Raw genomic sequence first — 14,088 nt, 5'->3', positions numbered from 1 at the left:
TCACGATTTTGGACTACAGAAAAATCCACCCGTTTGTATTGAACTTTTTATATTTGAATGAAATATGTTTTTACAAAAAAAAATAAAATTGACGTTCAACGGAAACCTCTTGTACAATCCCTAAATTTCTTAAAAGAAAAACAAAAAAAAAAAGATAGTCATCTTCACACCACCATTTCCTCTCACCCTCTTTCTTACCAAAACACTAAAATATGAAGGGGTTTACGTCCCTTTGTCACAAAGCAAGTGTTTGCTCGCGGGTGGTGACAGAACATTGTGGATGGTGGTTGTGAGAGGCGATAGTGGCATGATGAAGAGGGAATCGTAGTCGTTTTTTAACTTATGTGGGTTGGGTTTGGCAAAAACTTATGTCTCAACTCTCAAGTAAATGGACTTATTCTTCAACAACAAAAAAGTGAGTGGGACTAATAAGTCAAGGGAGCCTGGCCTGGGCTCGAAATAAAATCCCTAAAATTTGCTGCAAGGGAGGCGTCTTTAACACTTTAGTCATGGGCCTAAAAGTCAAATGCCAACCCGGCCCATTTCTAAATTCTAGGTTTATATTCAGAAAGATTAGGGTTTATGGTTTCTGTATAAGAAGTTGAAACATTTTTTTCCTGGGATCTCTTGTTTCAAGTCTAGCAGGAGGAAGCCATGGTTCACGTTAACTTCTACAGGAATTGTAAGCTCTCTCTCTCTCTCTCATACATTTCTCACCCTAGTTTTCTATCTAGGTTTCACTTGGGTCATATAATTCCTGTTGTATTATTTGTATTCTTTTTCAGCTCTAGATCATACCTTATTTCATTTGTTTTGATTGATACTGATCTTGATTCAATCAATTAGAACCCAGAATTTGTTTGATTATAATTTGTTATCTGCAATATTGTTTAGGTCAAGCTAAACATTAAGGGTATTTCTCTGATCAACCTTATTCCATCACTACCTGAAACCCTAGGTTTAATATTTTCTCTTTGGATACTGAATTTTGGAAATGAGCCTAAATCCTAATGATGTCTTGTTCCAGATGGAAAGACTTTCAAAAAGCCCCGTCGTCCATATGAGAAAGAGCGTCTTGATGCTGAGCTGAAGCTAGTTGGAGAGTACGGGCTACGATGTAAGAGGGAACTCTGGAGGGTTCAGTATGCTCTAAGTCGTATCCGTAATGCGGCTAGAATGCTTCTTACCCTTGATGAGAAAAACCCACGAAGGATTTTTGAAGGTGAAGCTCTTCTTAGAAGGATGAATCGATATGGGCTTTTGGACGAGAGCCAGAACAAGCTCGATTACGTGTTGGCTCTAACTGTTGAGAACTTCCTAGAGCGTCGTCTGCAGACTCTCGTGTTCAAGTCGGGTATGGCAAAATCGATCCACCATGCTCGTGTCCTCATTAGACAGAGGCATATCAGGTATTGATCTTGTTTTTATCATACAACTACGATTCTGTAGAAGCCAAATTTAATTTTACCTGATTCTGCTGTTTCTTTTGCAACTGTTAGAGTTGGTTAAAACGCGATAAATGATCTTTCGTAGATAAGTAACTGGATGCCAACTTTCTTTTCGTAACAGTATATTCATAGACCCTATGATCCTTTGCTTTATACCGTTTCTTACATTCTATCATGCAATGTTAACTTTCGAGATGTATGCCTCAAGGCGAGGCGGCCACCTGATGCCTTGAGGCGTAGGTATTTGAATTTTGAACTCGAGAATAAAACGCGTGCATCTGAAGTCACACGTTTTTCCTGAGTTGTTAGGCAACGCAAAATTATTAGTATTGTTGTATATTAAACACTTGGGACTTTAAATTATGGTAGTAAAGTAGAAAATCATTTTATGTTCTTACATAATTGATATCATTTTCCTAACAAAAAAATAGTTTACCCCTTTTACGCATTAAGGGTACGCCTTGAGGCACCGCCTCGTCTTGTGAGAGAAAACCGCTTTGAGGAGCAAAAACGTATTTTAAAACATTACTATCGTGATACATGGTGAAAATTCGGTTGAAGCAAATTTTGCAATTTTTTCCCTTTCTGGGTAAAGTAGGTTACTTTACAGTAGTTTGAAACTTGAACCTATCTGCAATGTCCGACATGTCAATGACCTGCCTCTTGCATTTATCTTTAACTATAAGCTTGTATATGGTATATATACAAATTTTATACACTTAGATTACCTATTTAGGTTTTAGATATGATATCTTCGAAATATCCTTCATTTCTGCAAATGATTTACTCTGTCTTTGTTGAAATGTGATCGTGTGGCTGGGTAGTTGAAAAGCAGGCTTGCTCAAGTAGTCACTAATCACTATGGTATGCTTATTTGATGCATTTCTTAGACACTCTACCTTATCAGGAACGATCATTTAGTTTGTCTAGATTTCTTAAATCAACTGAGATAACAGTAGAGTCTTACTTTACCCAGTCGCTAAGACCACTCCCACTTGAAACCAATCTTCTAGTAACTTTAGGTATAGCCCTTCCCCCAACATCCCCCATCTTGAAACTCTCAGACAGAACTAGTTAGTTTTGGTTTGTTTATATAATCATGCTCCAAGATTTCTTGAAGGACATGTTGATTATTATTATACTGAAATTTTCCAAATGTAAAAAGTCGGTGCTTGTCTTGACAGGGTTGGGAGGCAGGTAGTAAACATTCCATCGTTCATGGTGAGAGTCGACTCTCAGAAGCACATCGACTTCTCACTCACAAGTCCCCTCGGAGGTGGACGCGCTGGTAGAGTGAAGCGAAGGAACCTAAGGGCAGCTTCTAAGAAGGCTGGTGGTGGAGATGACGATGAGGAGGATGAGGATTGAGTTCTTCATTAAGATCTTCAACACCAGTCGTGGTAGGGAATTGTCGTAGTCTTTCACTTGGTTATGATTCTAAGTCCTTTGTTTTCGTAGTTTTTGAACCTTTCTTTTCTTTTAAATGTCAGAAGTTGTTTTGTTTGAATTATATCTTTATTATACAATATTGACATTATCGTAATATAACTTGTTGCTAAGTTTGTTGTTTTTAGGTTTTATCGTAGATAATCTCTGGCATATTGTTGATTGTTCGTTCTTTACACTCTATATCTCTGTCTATAGCTCAACCCTCTCTTGACTTGAGCTCCCTGTTTTTAAGTTTCTCTTCCTCTCAGGTTTCAACTGTCTTGGGGTTTTGCACTTGGGGCTAAGAACTTGGTTGACTCGGAGACACCAACCTGGAGCCATGGTTGGGCTTAGAAGCTTTCCCTTAATGCCTAGGATGAAAAAAACCAGGAAAAGCCTTTCTTGGTCCATTAAACTTGGACCAAGTCTTCAACAAATTGAATTCAAAAGCCTATAGATAGAGGTTCTTTCGATCTTAAAAATAATAGTGGTGGCAGGACATTCGTAATATATATGACATTCATCTGATCTCTCTCCAGTCACAAACACACCTAATCATCTACGAAGACAATGTTGCACGCATGATGCATTGTTTAGATTAAAGTATCATGTACTGAAAGCGAAGAAACTCAGCAAGATTAACATCCAAAAGATACAATCACATGAGAACTACACTCTGTTTACTAAATTTTTGTTGACTACTATTTTTGAAAATAGGTGTATGAGATCAGAATGCGACAAACATAGTCTAGCGGTTAATAGCAAGATGTTTTGAATCTAAACATGAAGTAATCAACGGGAGAACTTGGTCCGAGTAGAATATTATAAAAAAATAATTGGTGTTATTGGACTTCTACGCAGTTGTACTACTTTTTTTCCACTAGATTTTCCCATCAGGGTTTTACTAACAAGGAACTTATGCGTGTCAAACACACATCTAAGTCTTCATAAAATGATATTTTTATCTTTTGACTAGATTCATGCCTAGGAGTTTTACCGATAAATTGATGTGTGACGATGACTTGAAAAATTAAATTGATGTTGACTACAGTATATTTACTACATTTACTGAATATTACGAATTCAAAAGCCTATATAAATAAGCTCATTCACTATTGTAAAGATAAATTAAACCATTGGCAAATTTGGGTTGGCCTTAGAAGCTTTGGATTTTGATGGAGTATCCTTATTAGCCTTGTATAGGGATTGGGCTTTGTAACAATAAGCAGTGCTCATATAACTTCCCTCTACAAATGTATGCATGCTCCTTACTGGGCTTCATTTCTACAACAAAACTATTTTATTGAGTTGGAAATGAAAATGAAAAATGGTTGGGAATTTTATATGGACTTCGCTTTTTTGTTATTCACATCGTAACGACACTCAATCCAGATAAAGTTTATGCCACACCATGGTGTGTAATCTAAGAAATGCTATTTAATTCGAAAATTTGGACTAACTACGGGACAATTGCTGATTTCCCTAGTTCCAATTGGTCAATCCATTTCATAGGACAACTAATTGGAGCTGGTCAAATCACCATTCTAGTGGTGGACACGAAAATAGTATTTTTGACAAGTGTTTTCAAAATAGTTTTTCCTGACGGATTCAGTCTTTTATCAATGTTCTCTCTCTGCTCCTCGGTCACCCACCTTCCCTCAGTATCTCACCGCCCTCTTTATCGTCCTCTCAATATAACCACCCTTCTTGCTACTTAATTTTCATTTAGTCAAAGTCAAACAGTCGAAGTCGAACCTACTCAACCGATTTGGTTCGGTTCGTTTGATTAGTTTTTAAGCCAGTCTAGTCTAATATTTTTTGGTTCGGGCAAATTGGTCTTAGTCAGTTCCTTACTACTACTTCATTTTCTTTTGATTCTGTCAACAAAAAAAAAAAATCATTTTCTTTTGATAAAAAATCAAAGGACAAAGTCCAAGAAATGAGGGTTGGGTTTGTAATTTAGTGTAGTACCTATATCACTTCCTGAAAATTTAAAGAGATTTTACTGACTAGTATAGATTTGGTTGCAGATAAAAAGTCACGAGTTTGAATAAGAAAGAAAGAGAGAAACCCTAGAAAACCCCCAAAGTAATAGTGCGGAGCAAAATGATTAAAGTTGTCATCACGTATACTGCGTGTTTGCCTGCTTCCACCCGTGACTTCACATCAATGGGCCGGACCCACTTTTCTTCCCCCATTGTACACATCTCAAACATTTCTTTCCTTCTAGACAAATGCTATCTCATCCGAGATTGGGGGTCCACTACATGCCCAAGGCTAATATCATATATTTGTACTATTTGGAGGGTTTTCTTTCTCTTATACGGCTCCAGCGATGAAAGTCAATCACATCAGTTTTCAACCTTTCATCGACCTAAATTTTCTACTAAATAACATTTTCGTCTTTGTTCTGTCTCCTATCTTTATGCATTCAAAATTCGGCCTACCTGTTCCAAAATTTAGACTAAGATGTGAGCGAAGTCGGAGGCATATGTGGTGAATGGCGAGAAATCAAAAGGTCACCTGGCGAAGAAGATAAAAAGGGGGATTCTAGAGATAGATAATAAATTCGCATATGCGCATGACATAAATGAAATTGAGATGCAAGATTGGAGATGGACCATGACCGTGTGGGCCGACACTAAGAAAAACTCTTTAGTGCATTCACAAGTTTTTACAACTCCAGAGTATGAAATGGTTCAGATATAATAATCAAACTTTGTGATGGTCCTTTTTATATGTAAAATGGATTGTGCATTAAACTTTTCTTTTTAAGTCAGTCAAAAATCTTGTACTATTATATTAGACTAGTTTATATACTTGGAGGATTGGTCTTCTCAATACGAAAATGATATCTGATCTGAGATTGGGGGTCCACTACATGCCCGAGGTTGATATCATTTGTTTGTACTGTTCCGGACTTTTTCTCTTATATGGCTGATGGAAGCCAATCACATCAGTTTTTAACCTTCCGTTCGTAAATTTTGACCAAATAACATTTTGGTCTTTTATCAATCTCCTTATCTCTATGCATTCTAAATTAGGCTTACAACCGCGTGCTCCAAAATTTAGATTGAGATGTGGGCAAAGTCTGAGGCAGATGTGGTGAATGACTTAATGGTGAGAAATCAAAAGGTCACTTCACCAAGAAGATAAAAAGTGGATTCTAGAGATAGATAATATATTCACATATGTCCATGACATAAAGAAATTGAGATGCAAGACTAGAGATGGATTATGACCGAGTGGGTCGCCACTAAGGAAAACTCTTTACGCTGTGTTTGGCGCACGGGAATAGCATGGGAATGGAATGTGATTCTCGGAAATCACATTCCAGATCATTGTTTGGCTTGTGGGAATGGCGTGGCCTGGAAATGTGATTCTCGGAAATCACATTCCAGATCATTGTTTGGCTTGTGGGAATGGCGTGGCCTGGGAATGTGATTACCTCAAAAAGGGGTAATGGCAAACTCAGGGGGAGGTGGGTTTGTGATTCCATTCCCCCGGAATCACATATACTAATATTTATTGACAAATATATCTTTAACAAAATATTGAATTACCAATTTTTAAATTACCGTGTGATATATAAATCATGATTAAACTAGGGTTTTAAACCCAAACCACCACACGACTTCTCTCTCGTTCTCTCTCTCTCTTCCGGTCAGAGCTCTAATAGAAGTAAGGTCTTGTGGGATTTGCTATTAATAAGTACTATTTAGGTTTATGAACAAAAATTAATTTTAAATAAATTTCTATTTAGGTTTACGAACATAATTTTATTTTAGATAAATTTTTATTTAGACTTTTATTTATTATCTTTAAATTCTAACCCTTTGGCGTATCGTGTTATTATTTCAAATCTACGAATTTGAATAAATAATACTTATTTTAATATACAACAAAGTTGATGTGTATTTTATGTAGTTTAAGTAAGGGTAAAAGCGATATTTTACAAATATTTACATTCTTATTCCTATACTAACCAAACACTTAATTAGGAATATATCAGGAATCAAATTCTCATTCCTGGTCAAACCAAACATCAAACTACAGTAATCTGATTCCCAGGAATCATGTTACGGGGATGTGATTCCCAGATATCACGTTACGGGGATGTGATTCCCAAGAATCACGTTACGGGGATGTGATTCCCAAGAATCACGTTACGGGGATGTGATTCCCAAAAATCACGTTACGAGGATGTGATTCCCAAGAATCACATTCCATTCCCGCGCACCAAACATGACCTTAGTGCATTCACAAGTCTTTGCAATTCTAGAGTATACAACGGTTCAAATATAATAATGTAACTTGGTGGCGATCTTTTACGTGTAAAATGGATTGTGCATTATAAAAAAATATATTTAGGTCAGTCAAAAATCTTGAACTAGTATGTTAGAGTAAGGCTGGGAATTTAGCCCGGTAGCCCGAAACCCGGCCCGGAACGCCCGAGTTTGATGGGAAAAAAACCCGCCCGAAGCCTGACGTGGGTAGTGCCCGCCCGGCCCGCCTCTAGATAATGGGCGGGCTTGGGCTTCACGCGAAAAAACCCTTACCCGATCATATTACCCGAGCATTAGACCCGCTATAACTACCCGACTCATAAGACCCATCTTTCACGATCTATAGGCACCACTATTGTAGGGTTTTACATTATAAAAGGCTTATTTTTTTAGGGAGATGCTAGAGTGCCCAGTTTTTAGCCCATTAATTTGCCCAGCTGATGTGGAATCACTAAAAGACAAGGGTTTTTCAAAGTTTGACTACGGTGGGGACCGCTTTTATTTCTAAATAAGGAAAGTTGGGCAATTTAATGGGCAAAATTGCTGGGCACTCTATCATTTCCCATTTTTTTAACCCTAGCCATTTTCTTACCACCCAAAATCAGAGATAGCTTTTACAGCCAAGAGAGAGACGGTGATGAAGAAACAAGGTTAAAGAAATCACAATGAAGAGAGATAGTTGCTGATTAAGAAACAAGGTTTAAGAAATGATGGTGGTGTTTTTAGTTTTGTTTCGTTTTAGATGTGTAAATGAAGGTAGTTTTTTTAGATCTGTAACGATCTTTTTCTTGTTTGTTCTTCGTCTATTTCGTCTTTCTTAAAGGGTAATCTATGTATTTTTCAGATATGTAACTTCTCATCTCATGTGATGATGATAATATATGTTTCTTGTTTGTCTTTAGTTTCGTTTAAGATCTGTAACTTCTCTCGCTCTCTCTATGTAATTTTGTGTATAGTTTTCTGTATTTTTCTATTTGTATCTATCTCACCCTCTATCTATGATAGGAGTTGATGATGATCCATAAAAATGGTGAAGAAAAATTGTGCATAAGTTATGATTTTTAACATTTTTGTTTTAGATGTTAGAGATCTTTTCCGTTCATGAATTAAAGCTATAATTTTAAACCATTATGGCTTAGGATTGTATAGATATTTTCTCTGTTTTATTAGATTGTTTTCTTTTTTAGTTTCTTAGTTTCATGATCTTGCTAGATCTGTCTTTCTCTCTTTACATATTTAGTTTGGTTTAGATCTTAACCAAAGTTCTTGATTTTTGTGTTTCTGTTTTTGTACTTGATTTTTTTTTGAGTTAATTCCTATATGGCCCCCTACTTTGTGACCAGCTTCCTTTATGGCCCCCTTTTTTTCGTAAATTCAAATATGACCCCCTATTTTCAAGTAAATGTCATTACTACCCTTCTTAATTTTAAATTTAAAACATTTAAAAAACATTATTTCCACCTCACCCCACTCTCTCTCTCCACCTCATCTCTCTCTACAACTCACCCATCTCTCTCTCCAATTCACCTCTCTATCTTTCCAACTCACCTCTCTCTCTTCCAAGTCACCTCTCTCTCTCCCTCCAACTCACCTTCATCTTCCCCGTTTAAGGTCGCCAGCCGGAAAATTTTCCGGCCGGCGACCTCCAAAAAAAAAAAAAAAAAAAAAATTTCCTCTCATCTCTCTCTCTCTAAAAACTCCGGCGAAGGGGGTTTCCCTTCGCCGGAGCTCGTGAACAGACCAGATCTGGTCTGTTCACAAGCAGACCTTTCACGAGCAGATCTTTCAAGGTCAGACCTTTCACAAGCAGATCTGGTCTGTTCACGAGCTCCGGCGAAGGGAAACCCCCTTCGCCGGAGTTTTTAGAGAGAGAGAGATGAGAGGAAATTTTTTTTTTTTTTTTTTTTTTTGGAGGTCGACGGCCGGAAAATTTTCCGGCCGGCGACCTTAAACGGGGAAGATGAAGGTGAGTTGGAGGGAGAGAGAGAGGTGACTTGGAAGAGAGAGAGGTGACTTGGAAAGATAGAGAGGTGAATTGGAGAGAGAGAGATGGGTGAGTTGTAGAGAGAGATGAGGTGGAGAGAGAGAGAGAGGGGTGAGGTGGAAATAATGTTTTTTAAATGTTTTAAATTTAAAATTAAGAAGGGTAGTAATGACATTTACTTGAAAATAGGGGGTCATATTTGAATTTACGAAAAAAAGGGGGCCATAAAGGAAGCTGGTCACAAAGTAGGGGGCCATATAGGAATTAACTCTTTTTTTTTTCTAGTGATTGTGCCCGAGCCCGGCCCGCCCGAAACCCGTCAGCGAACTAGCGGGCTAGTGTCCATGGCGGGCTTTGTGCAGAAAATATTTAAATCTACCCGGCCCGAGCCCGCTCGTTAAGCTATATAGCCCATAAGTGTGGGTACCCGGACCGCCCGAACCCGAGATAGAGGTACCCACGGGTACCCGAGCCCGGCCCGTTTCCCACCCCTATGTTAGAGTACTAGTTAAAGTAGTTCAAAAAAAAAAGAGTACTACTTAAAGTATTTTGAGGATTGGTCTTCTCGTTACCAAAATGATATCATGCCCATAGCCTAATGGAACTGTTTTATGTACGAAATTGTGTTAGTCTCGGTCGAAAAATTGGTACTCCTCTTCAGTAATGTTCTAAAAATGATGTTTGAGCGGTTAAACTTTTTTTGCAAATTCCAAAAGGGTCTTACTCGTCAAATCGGGAGGTCTACGCGTTCTTACTGTGGAGCTCTTTGAATTTAGAGTCAAAGTTTCTTCAATTCTAATTAAAAAAAAGTGAGATATGGATCAAAAAATTTTTTATGGTATAGAGTAAGTAGTGTTTAGATGCATGATACATGAGACAGATTGAGAAGGTGAAGATCTGACGATCAAGACTAATCCAGAATATTAGAAAGCATAGAAGATAGAATTTCTTATATCAGTATATGAGATGGCTCGAGATGAAGATATTTTTTTAACTATGTAATGGAAATAATATATAGGAAAGAATATAATCTTTGACTAAAGATAATCACAAAATATCCTAAATACACGAAACTAAATATTTTTGGATCTTCACTTATCTTGGACTCTTCTTGATCGTCAGATCTCTTCATCTCGATCCATCTCATATCTTTTATATTTTCAATATCTTCCTTATCTTTTATATTAATAGTTAGCACAATTAATATATCTTCCATATCTCAATAGGTAGCTAATGGGTGTTAGATTTGGATCGAACGTGACGTTAAAAGCCAACAGGTTTCAAAATGGGAATCAAAACCCCGATTCAGTTATGAGTTAGGGTTATCTGATTGTTCTAGGCGCCTAATCTATTATGATCAAACGCCAGAAAGCCCTAGAGACTGAAGTATTGTTTTTTCAACTGATTGTGACGATTTCGAGGCGGCACAGATGAAAATAACCGTTACTCCCAAGAGATAATGTGGCTTTTGTCATAAATATTTTCGAGTTTACAAAATACCGTTCAAAATTTCTTCTTTTATGGAGTACGGTCAGCGGTAGGCAGTCAGCCAATCACCTACAACACAACCTTCGTTAAAAAAAAAAAATTGTCGATTGGGTGTCTATCAACGACCATACTCTCGCTAAAAAAAAGTGAATGACTAAAAAGAAAAGTACTTATCTATTATATTAAAACAGCTCAGTCGGTTATCCATGGGATAAGTCTGACCGTCTATTTTTATTGGGATTTTCATAAAGATCACATCTAATGGCTGTTATAAAATCGGGTAATAGTATAAAACGACCAAAAGTGGTTAGGATATCCCTACATAACTATCCACGTATTTCTCTCCCTCACCATTTAACTTCACACGTATTTCTCTCCCATTTAACTTCCCACGTATTTCTCTCCCTCACCATTTTCAGTCAGATTTACAACTGTTGGTTAATATCTCTCCCTATTTATTCTCCATTATCTTCTTTATTCTCTTTCCAAGAATGTTGTAATCTAAATTTATTTATTTTCTCAGGCGTTAGCCAAGAGGGATCTTCCCCGTCCGTAGGACGGGGAGGAAACCTAGTAAATATAATAGTATACTACTCCATTAAAGTTAACTAACTATTTTTATTATTTTAACGAAAGTTAACTAACCATTGAACTTCTCATCAAAGAAAAAAAAAAAACTAACCATTGAAGGAGAGAAATTTGTAAAAACATTTTGAAAGCTGGCCATCTGAATTTATTATGTGTAGGGCAAAAAAAAAAACAATATACCTTGGAACAAAATCATATGCTATTACCCCACTAGATAAGCTTCACATTGGGCTTCACTTTTAATGGTGTAAATTTATCATAAATATAACAAATGTGATGTTGAATTTAGGAAGAAAGAGTTGGGCATGTCCAATACGCCAGGGACCTATGAATTGATGTGTAACTCCCCATCTGTCACGGGACTCACGGCTAAAATCCCTAACTCTCTCTCTCTCTTTTAGAAATAATATCTTCCTTCCTTCACCCCTCCGGGTGATGTCAATTCCTTGATTTGTTTATTTTCGACCGACAAAATTTTTGGAATGACTCACTTGGGTAACTTAACTAGTGTTCCATTTTAATAACATTATGTGGTGATGGGACATCAGAGGTGATGCTAAAATCTTAATCTATAGCTTTCATCAATAGGGTAGAAAATTGGCCTGATTTTGCTTTTCTCATAATAGTAAGATTCTAACCTTGATTTTTTTTTTTTTTTTATTGAGAGAAAAATGTTTGGGTTTACAATGTATCATATTAAAAAAAAATACACTATTACATTACAAAGAGTTAGAATTTGCCTAAAAACTAAGCATAAAATTTGAAAAATAAGGCTTTTATAAAAATTGCAATTAGGGCAAAGAAGAATTTTCCAATTAAGCATTTTAAATGCTAGTCTTTGGATATTTTACCTCTAAAGGAGATAACAACTACACAGTAAACACCACCTTTCAAAACAGGATAATATTTTTTTATGTTTTGTTTTTTAAGTAACATTTCTTTTATGTTGCAACCACTAGTTAGAGACTTAGAGTGGTCCGTTTGTAATGATATTTTGATTTGACTACACCACATTGTTCTCCAAGACCCAAAACACTGGCAAAGTATTTTTGTAGTCCCAAAGGGAGGTTTAAGATACGAGTCAATCAAGAAAAAAAGTTTAGTAGTAATTAATAAAAGGCATTGAACGTGTAAGGGTGATGAAAAGCTCAATTCTGATACAAAATCAGTACACATTTTAGTTTTCAAAATGGTTCTTGTCCAGACTAAGAGCAACTCAAATCTCCGCCAACAGAGTCTCCCTACCCCTATTAGTTTTAGTCATAGGAGTTCCGGACTAGTTCCGACAGTTGCCCTTATCTTGCAAGTAACTTCATCCTCAGCTAGGAAGATCCAACTAGCTGATCCAGGGTTTAGAGTCGGTTGAAGATCCCCAACATGACCGTTGGAGATCATCTCTAACGGAGAAAATCCTACGACTAGATCTCCACTTTTTAAATGCGTTTACTTTCAATTTTTTTTCTAAATTTTAATTTGTTTTTTTTTAACTCTAACAAAAACTCACAAAATTAATAATGAAAATACACCCACTGATATGTCTGTCTCTGGATAATTTCTCAATTTGGAGAAAAACTATTATTCGAAAATAATTCAAACACACGTGTTTCGTATATACACACGATCATACACGTTTATGTACCTCCACAAAAATTTCCACACAAGCATTTCTCACGTGCACAATTTCAAGCCTAAAGAGAGGCTGAAGTTGGGGCCGAACTGGGACTGAATTTTTTTTGAAAGGCGCTAAAAACATTCACAAAACAATAAGTAGTTCAAAAAGGAGTCAAAATGGTAATTCGGTCGTATCTAGGGGCAAAAAGAAAATGCTTTGCTTGCATGTTGTTACTTGTCAATTGCGGATCTATTGTTGAAGCTTGGCGTTGGGGGGAAATAGAAACCAATAAATTATGCAGGGACTAAAAAGTAATAAAAGGCTATTAGGAGTATAAGAAGAAAAACTTCACAAATATATAAGATTCCTTTCCATTTTTCATTTAAAACTAATAGAGGTCCCTAGATTTATAATTACAATAGCCACAACGAATTGAGAGTTCATTTTCTTCGAAGTCATCCCAAAATTGAAAAATCTAAAAGAAAATCCTCCTTCAATGTCATATTTTCACTTCAGTCCCTACTATTAAAATTTCTTGCCTTTTAACACCCTAATCATCTTTGAAAAGGGTTTTTTTTTTGTTCCTTACAAGAAGAGTTCAGACTGTAATAATGTATAGTAATTAGCAGCTTCATCTTCTAACTCCCATAACCCATCATAAACATTTAACCCACTTCTTCCTTCATATTCATATTCTTCTTCTTGTTCTGTTAAATCAAATTTAATTTCAGGAATTCCAAGTTCATCATCAGAAGCTTCAAGAAGATATCTCATAACCCTTTCTTTATCTTCTTCTTCATTAGATGAAGATGAAGAAGAAGATGAAGTTGTTTCTTCAAGATTGTTGATGGAAGAAGGGTTATTATCATCAGAAATAGGTTGGGTAAGTGGGTCGGAACTAGGTTCGGAATAGGAAATTTCTTGTTGAAGACTTAAGATTAAAGAAGATATATCTTCAATGGGTTCTTCCTCTTCAGATTCAAGAAAATTGAGAATCTGATTATATGAAGAAGAAGATGAAGAAGATTTGTATCTTTTCATATCTTCTTGTTGTTGTTCTTGAACTTGGGTTTCATCTCTTAAACGTTTAAGTGTTGAATCAGCCATTTCTAGTTAGAGAGAGAAAGTAAGAGAGATTTGTGTTTGTTTGTAGTTGTAGTGGTAGGATGAATGAAAGGGTTTGAGGAAAGAGAGTTGGATGAGAAGGGTATTATATAGGAGGATGGAGGAAGATATGAAGTAGTGGTCAAAATC

General features: G+C 36.5%; 2 protein-coding genes across 2 annotated transcripts; one reads left to right on the top strand and one right to left on the bottom strand.

Moving 5' to 3' along the window:
* The first annotated feature begins 575 nt into the window (after window positions 1-575).
* Window positions 576-3,007, top strand: LOC147543015 (small ribosomal subunit protein uS4y-like). Its single transcript, XM_086634373.1, has 3 exons — window positions 576-682; window positions 1,028-1,409; window positions 2,633-3,007. The coding sequence occupies exons 1-3, from the start codon at window positions 655-657 to the stop codon at window positions 2,814-2,816; spliced, it is 594 nt and encodes a 197-aa protein (XP_086490499.1). The 5' UTR covers window positions 576-654; the 3' UTR covers window positions 2,817-3,007.
* Window positions 3,008-13,166: 10,159 nt separating this feature from the next.
* LOC147543014 (uncharacterized) lies at window positions 13,167-14,088 on the bottom strand. Its single transcript, XM_086638381.1, has one exon. It carries the CDS (start codon window positions 13,939-13,941, stop codon window positions 13,420-13,422), a length of 522 nt encoding a protein of 173 aa, XP_086494507.1. The 5' UTR covers window positions 13,942-14,088; the 3' UTR covers window positions 13,167-13,419.

This window comes from Eschscholzia californica, unplaced genomic scaffold (genome assembly GCF_041429995.1).
Source record: "Eschscholzia californica isolate CP2 unplaced genomic scaffold, dmEscCali1.0.p SCAF_4, whole genome shotgun sequence".
Classification (NCBI taxonomy): domain Eukaryota; kingdom Viridiplantae; phylum Streptophyta; class Magnoliopsida; order Ranunculales; family Papaveraceae; genus Eschscholzia; species Eschscholzia californica.
The sequence above is the reverse complement of the archived record's forward strand: the minus strand, read 5'-3'. Positions and strand labels throughout refer to the sequence as shown.

What these genes read in the sequence shown, in the direction of transcription:
- LOC147543014 (XM_086638381.1), bottom strand. Translation starts at nt 13,941, where the DNA reads ATGGCTGATTCAACACTTAAACGTTTAAGAGATGAAACCCAAGTTCAA.
- LOC147543015 (XM_086634373.1), top strand. Translation starts at nt 655, where the DNA reads ATGGTTCACGTTAACTTCTACAGGAATT. An exon ending in CGTTAACTTCTACAGGAATT is followed by an intron (nt 683 to 1,027) that starts GTAAGCTCTCTC and finishes GTCTTGTTCCAG; the next exon opens with ATGGAAAGACTTTCAAAAAG. An exon ending in ATTAGACAGAGGCATATCAG is followed by an intron (nt 1,410 to 2,632) that starts GTATTGATCTTG and finishes TTGTCTTGACAG; the next exon opens with GGTTGGGAGGCAGGTAGTAA.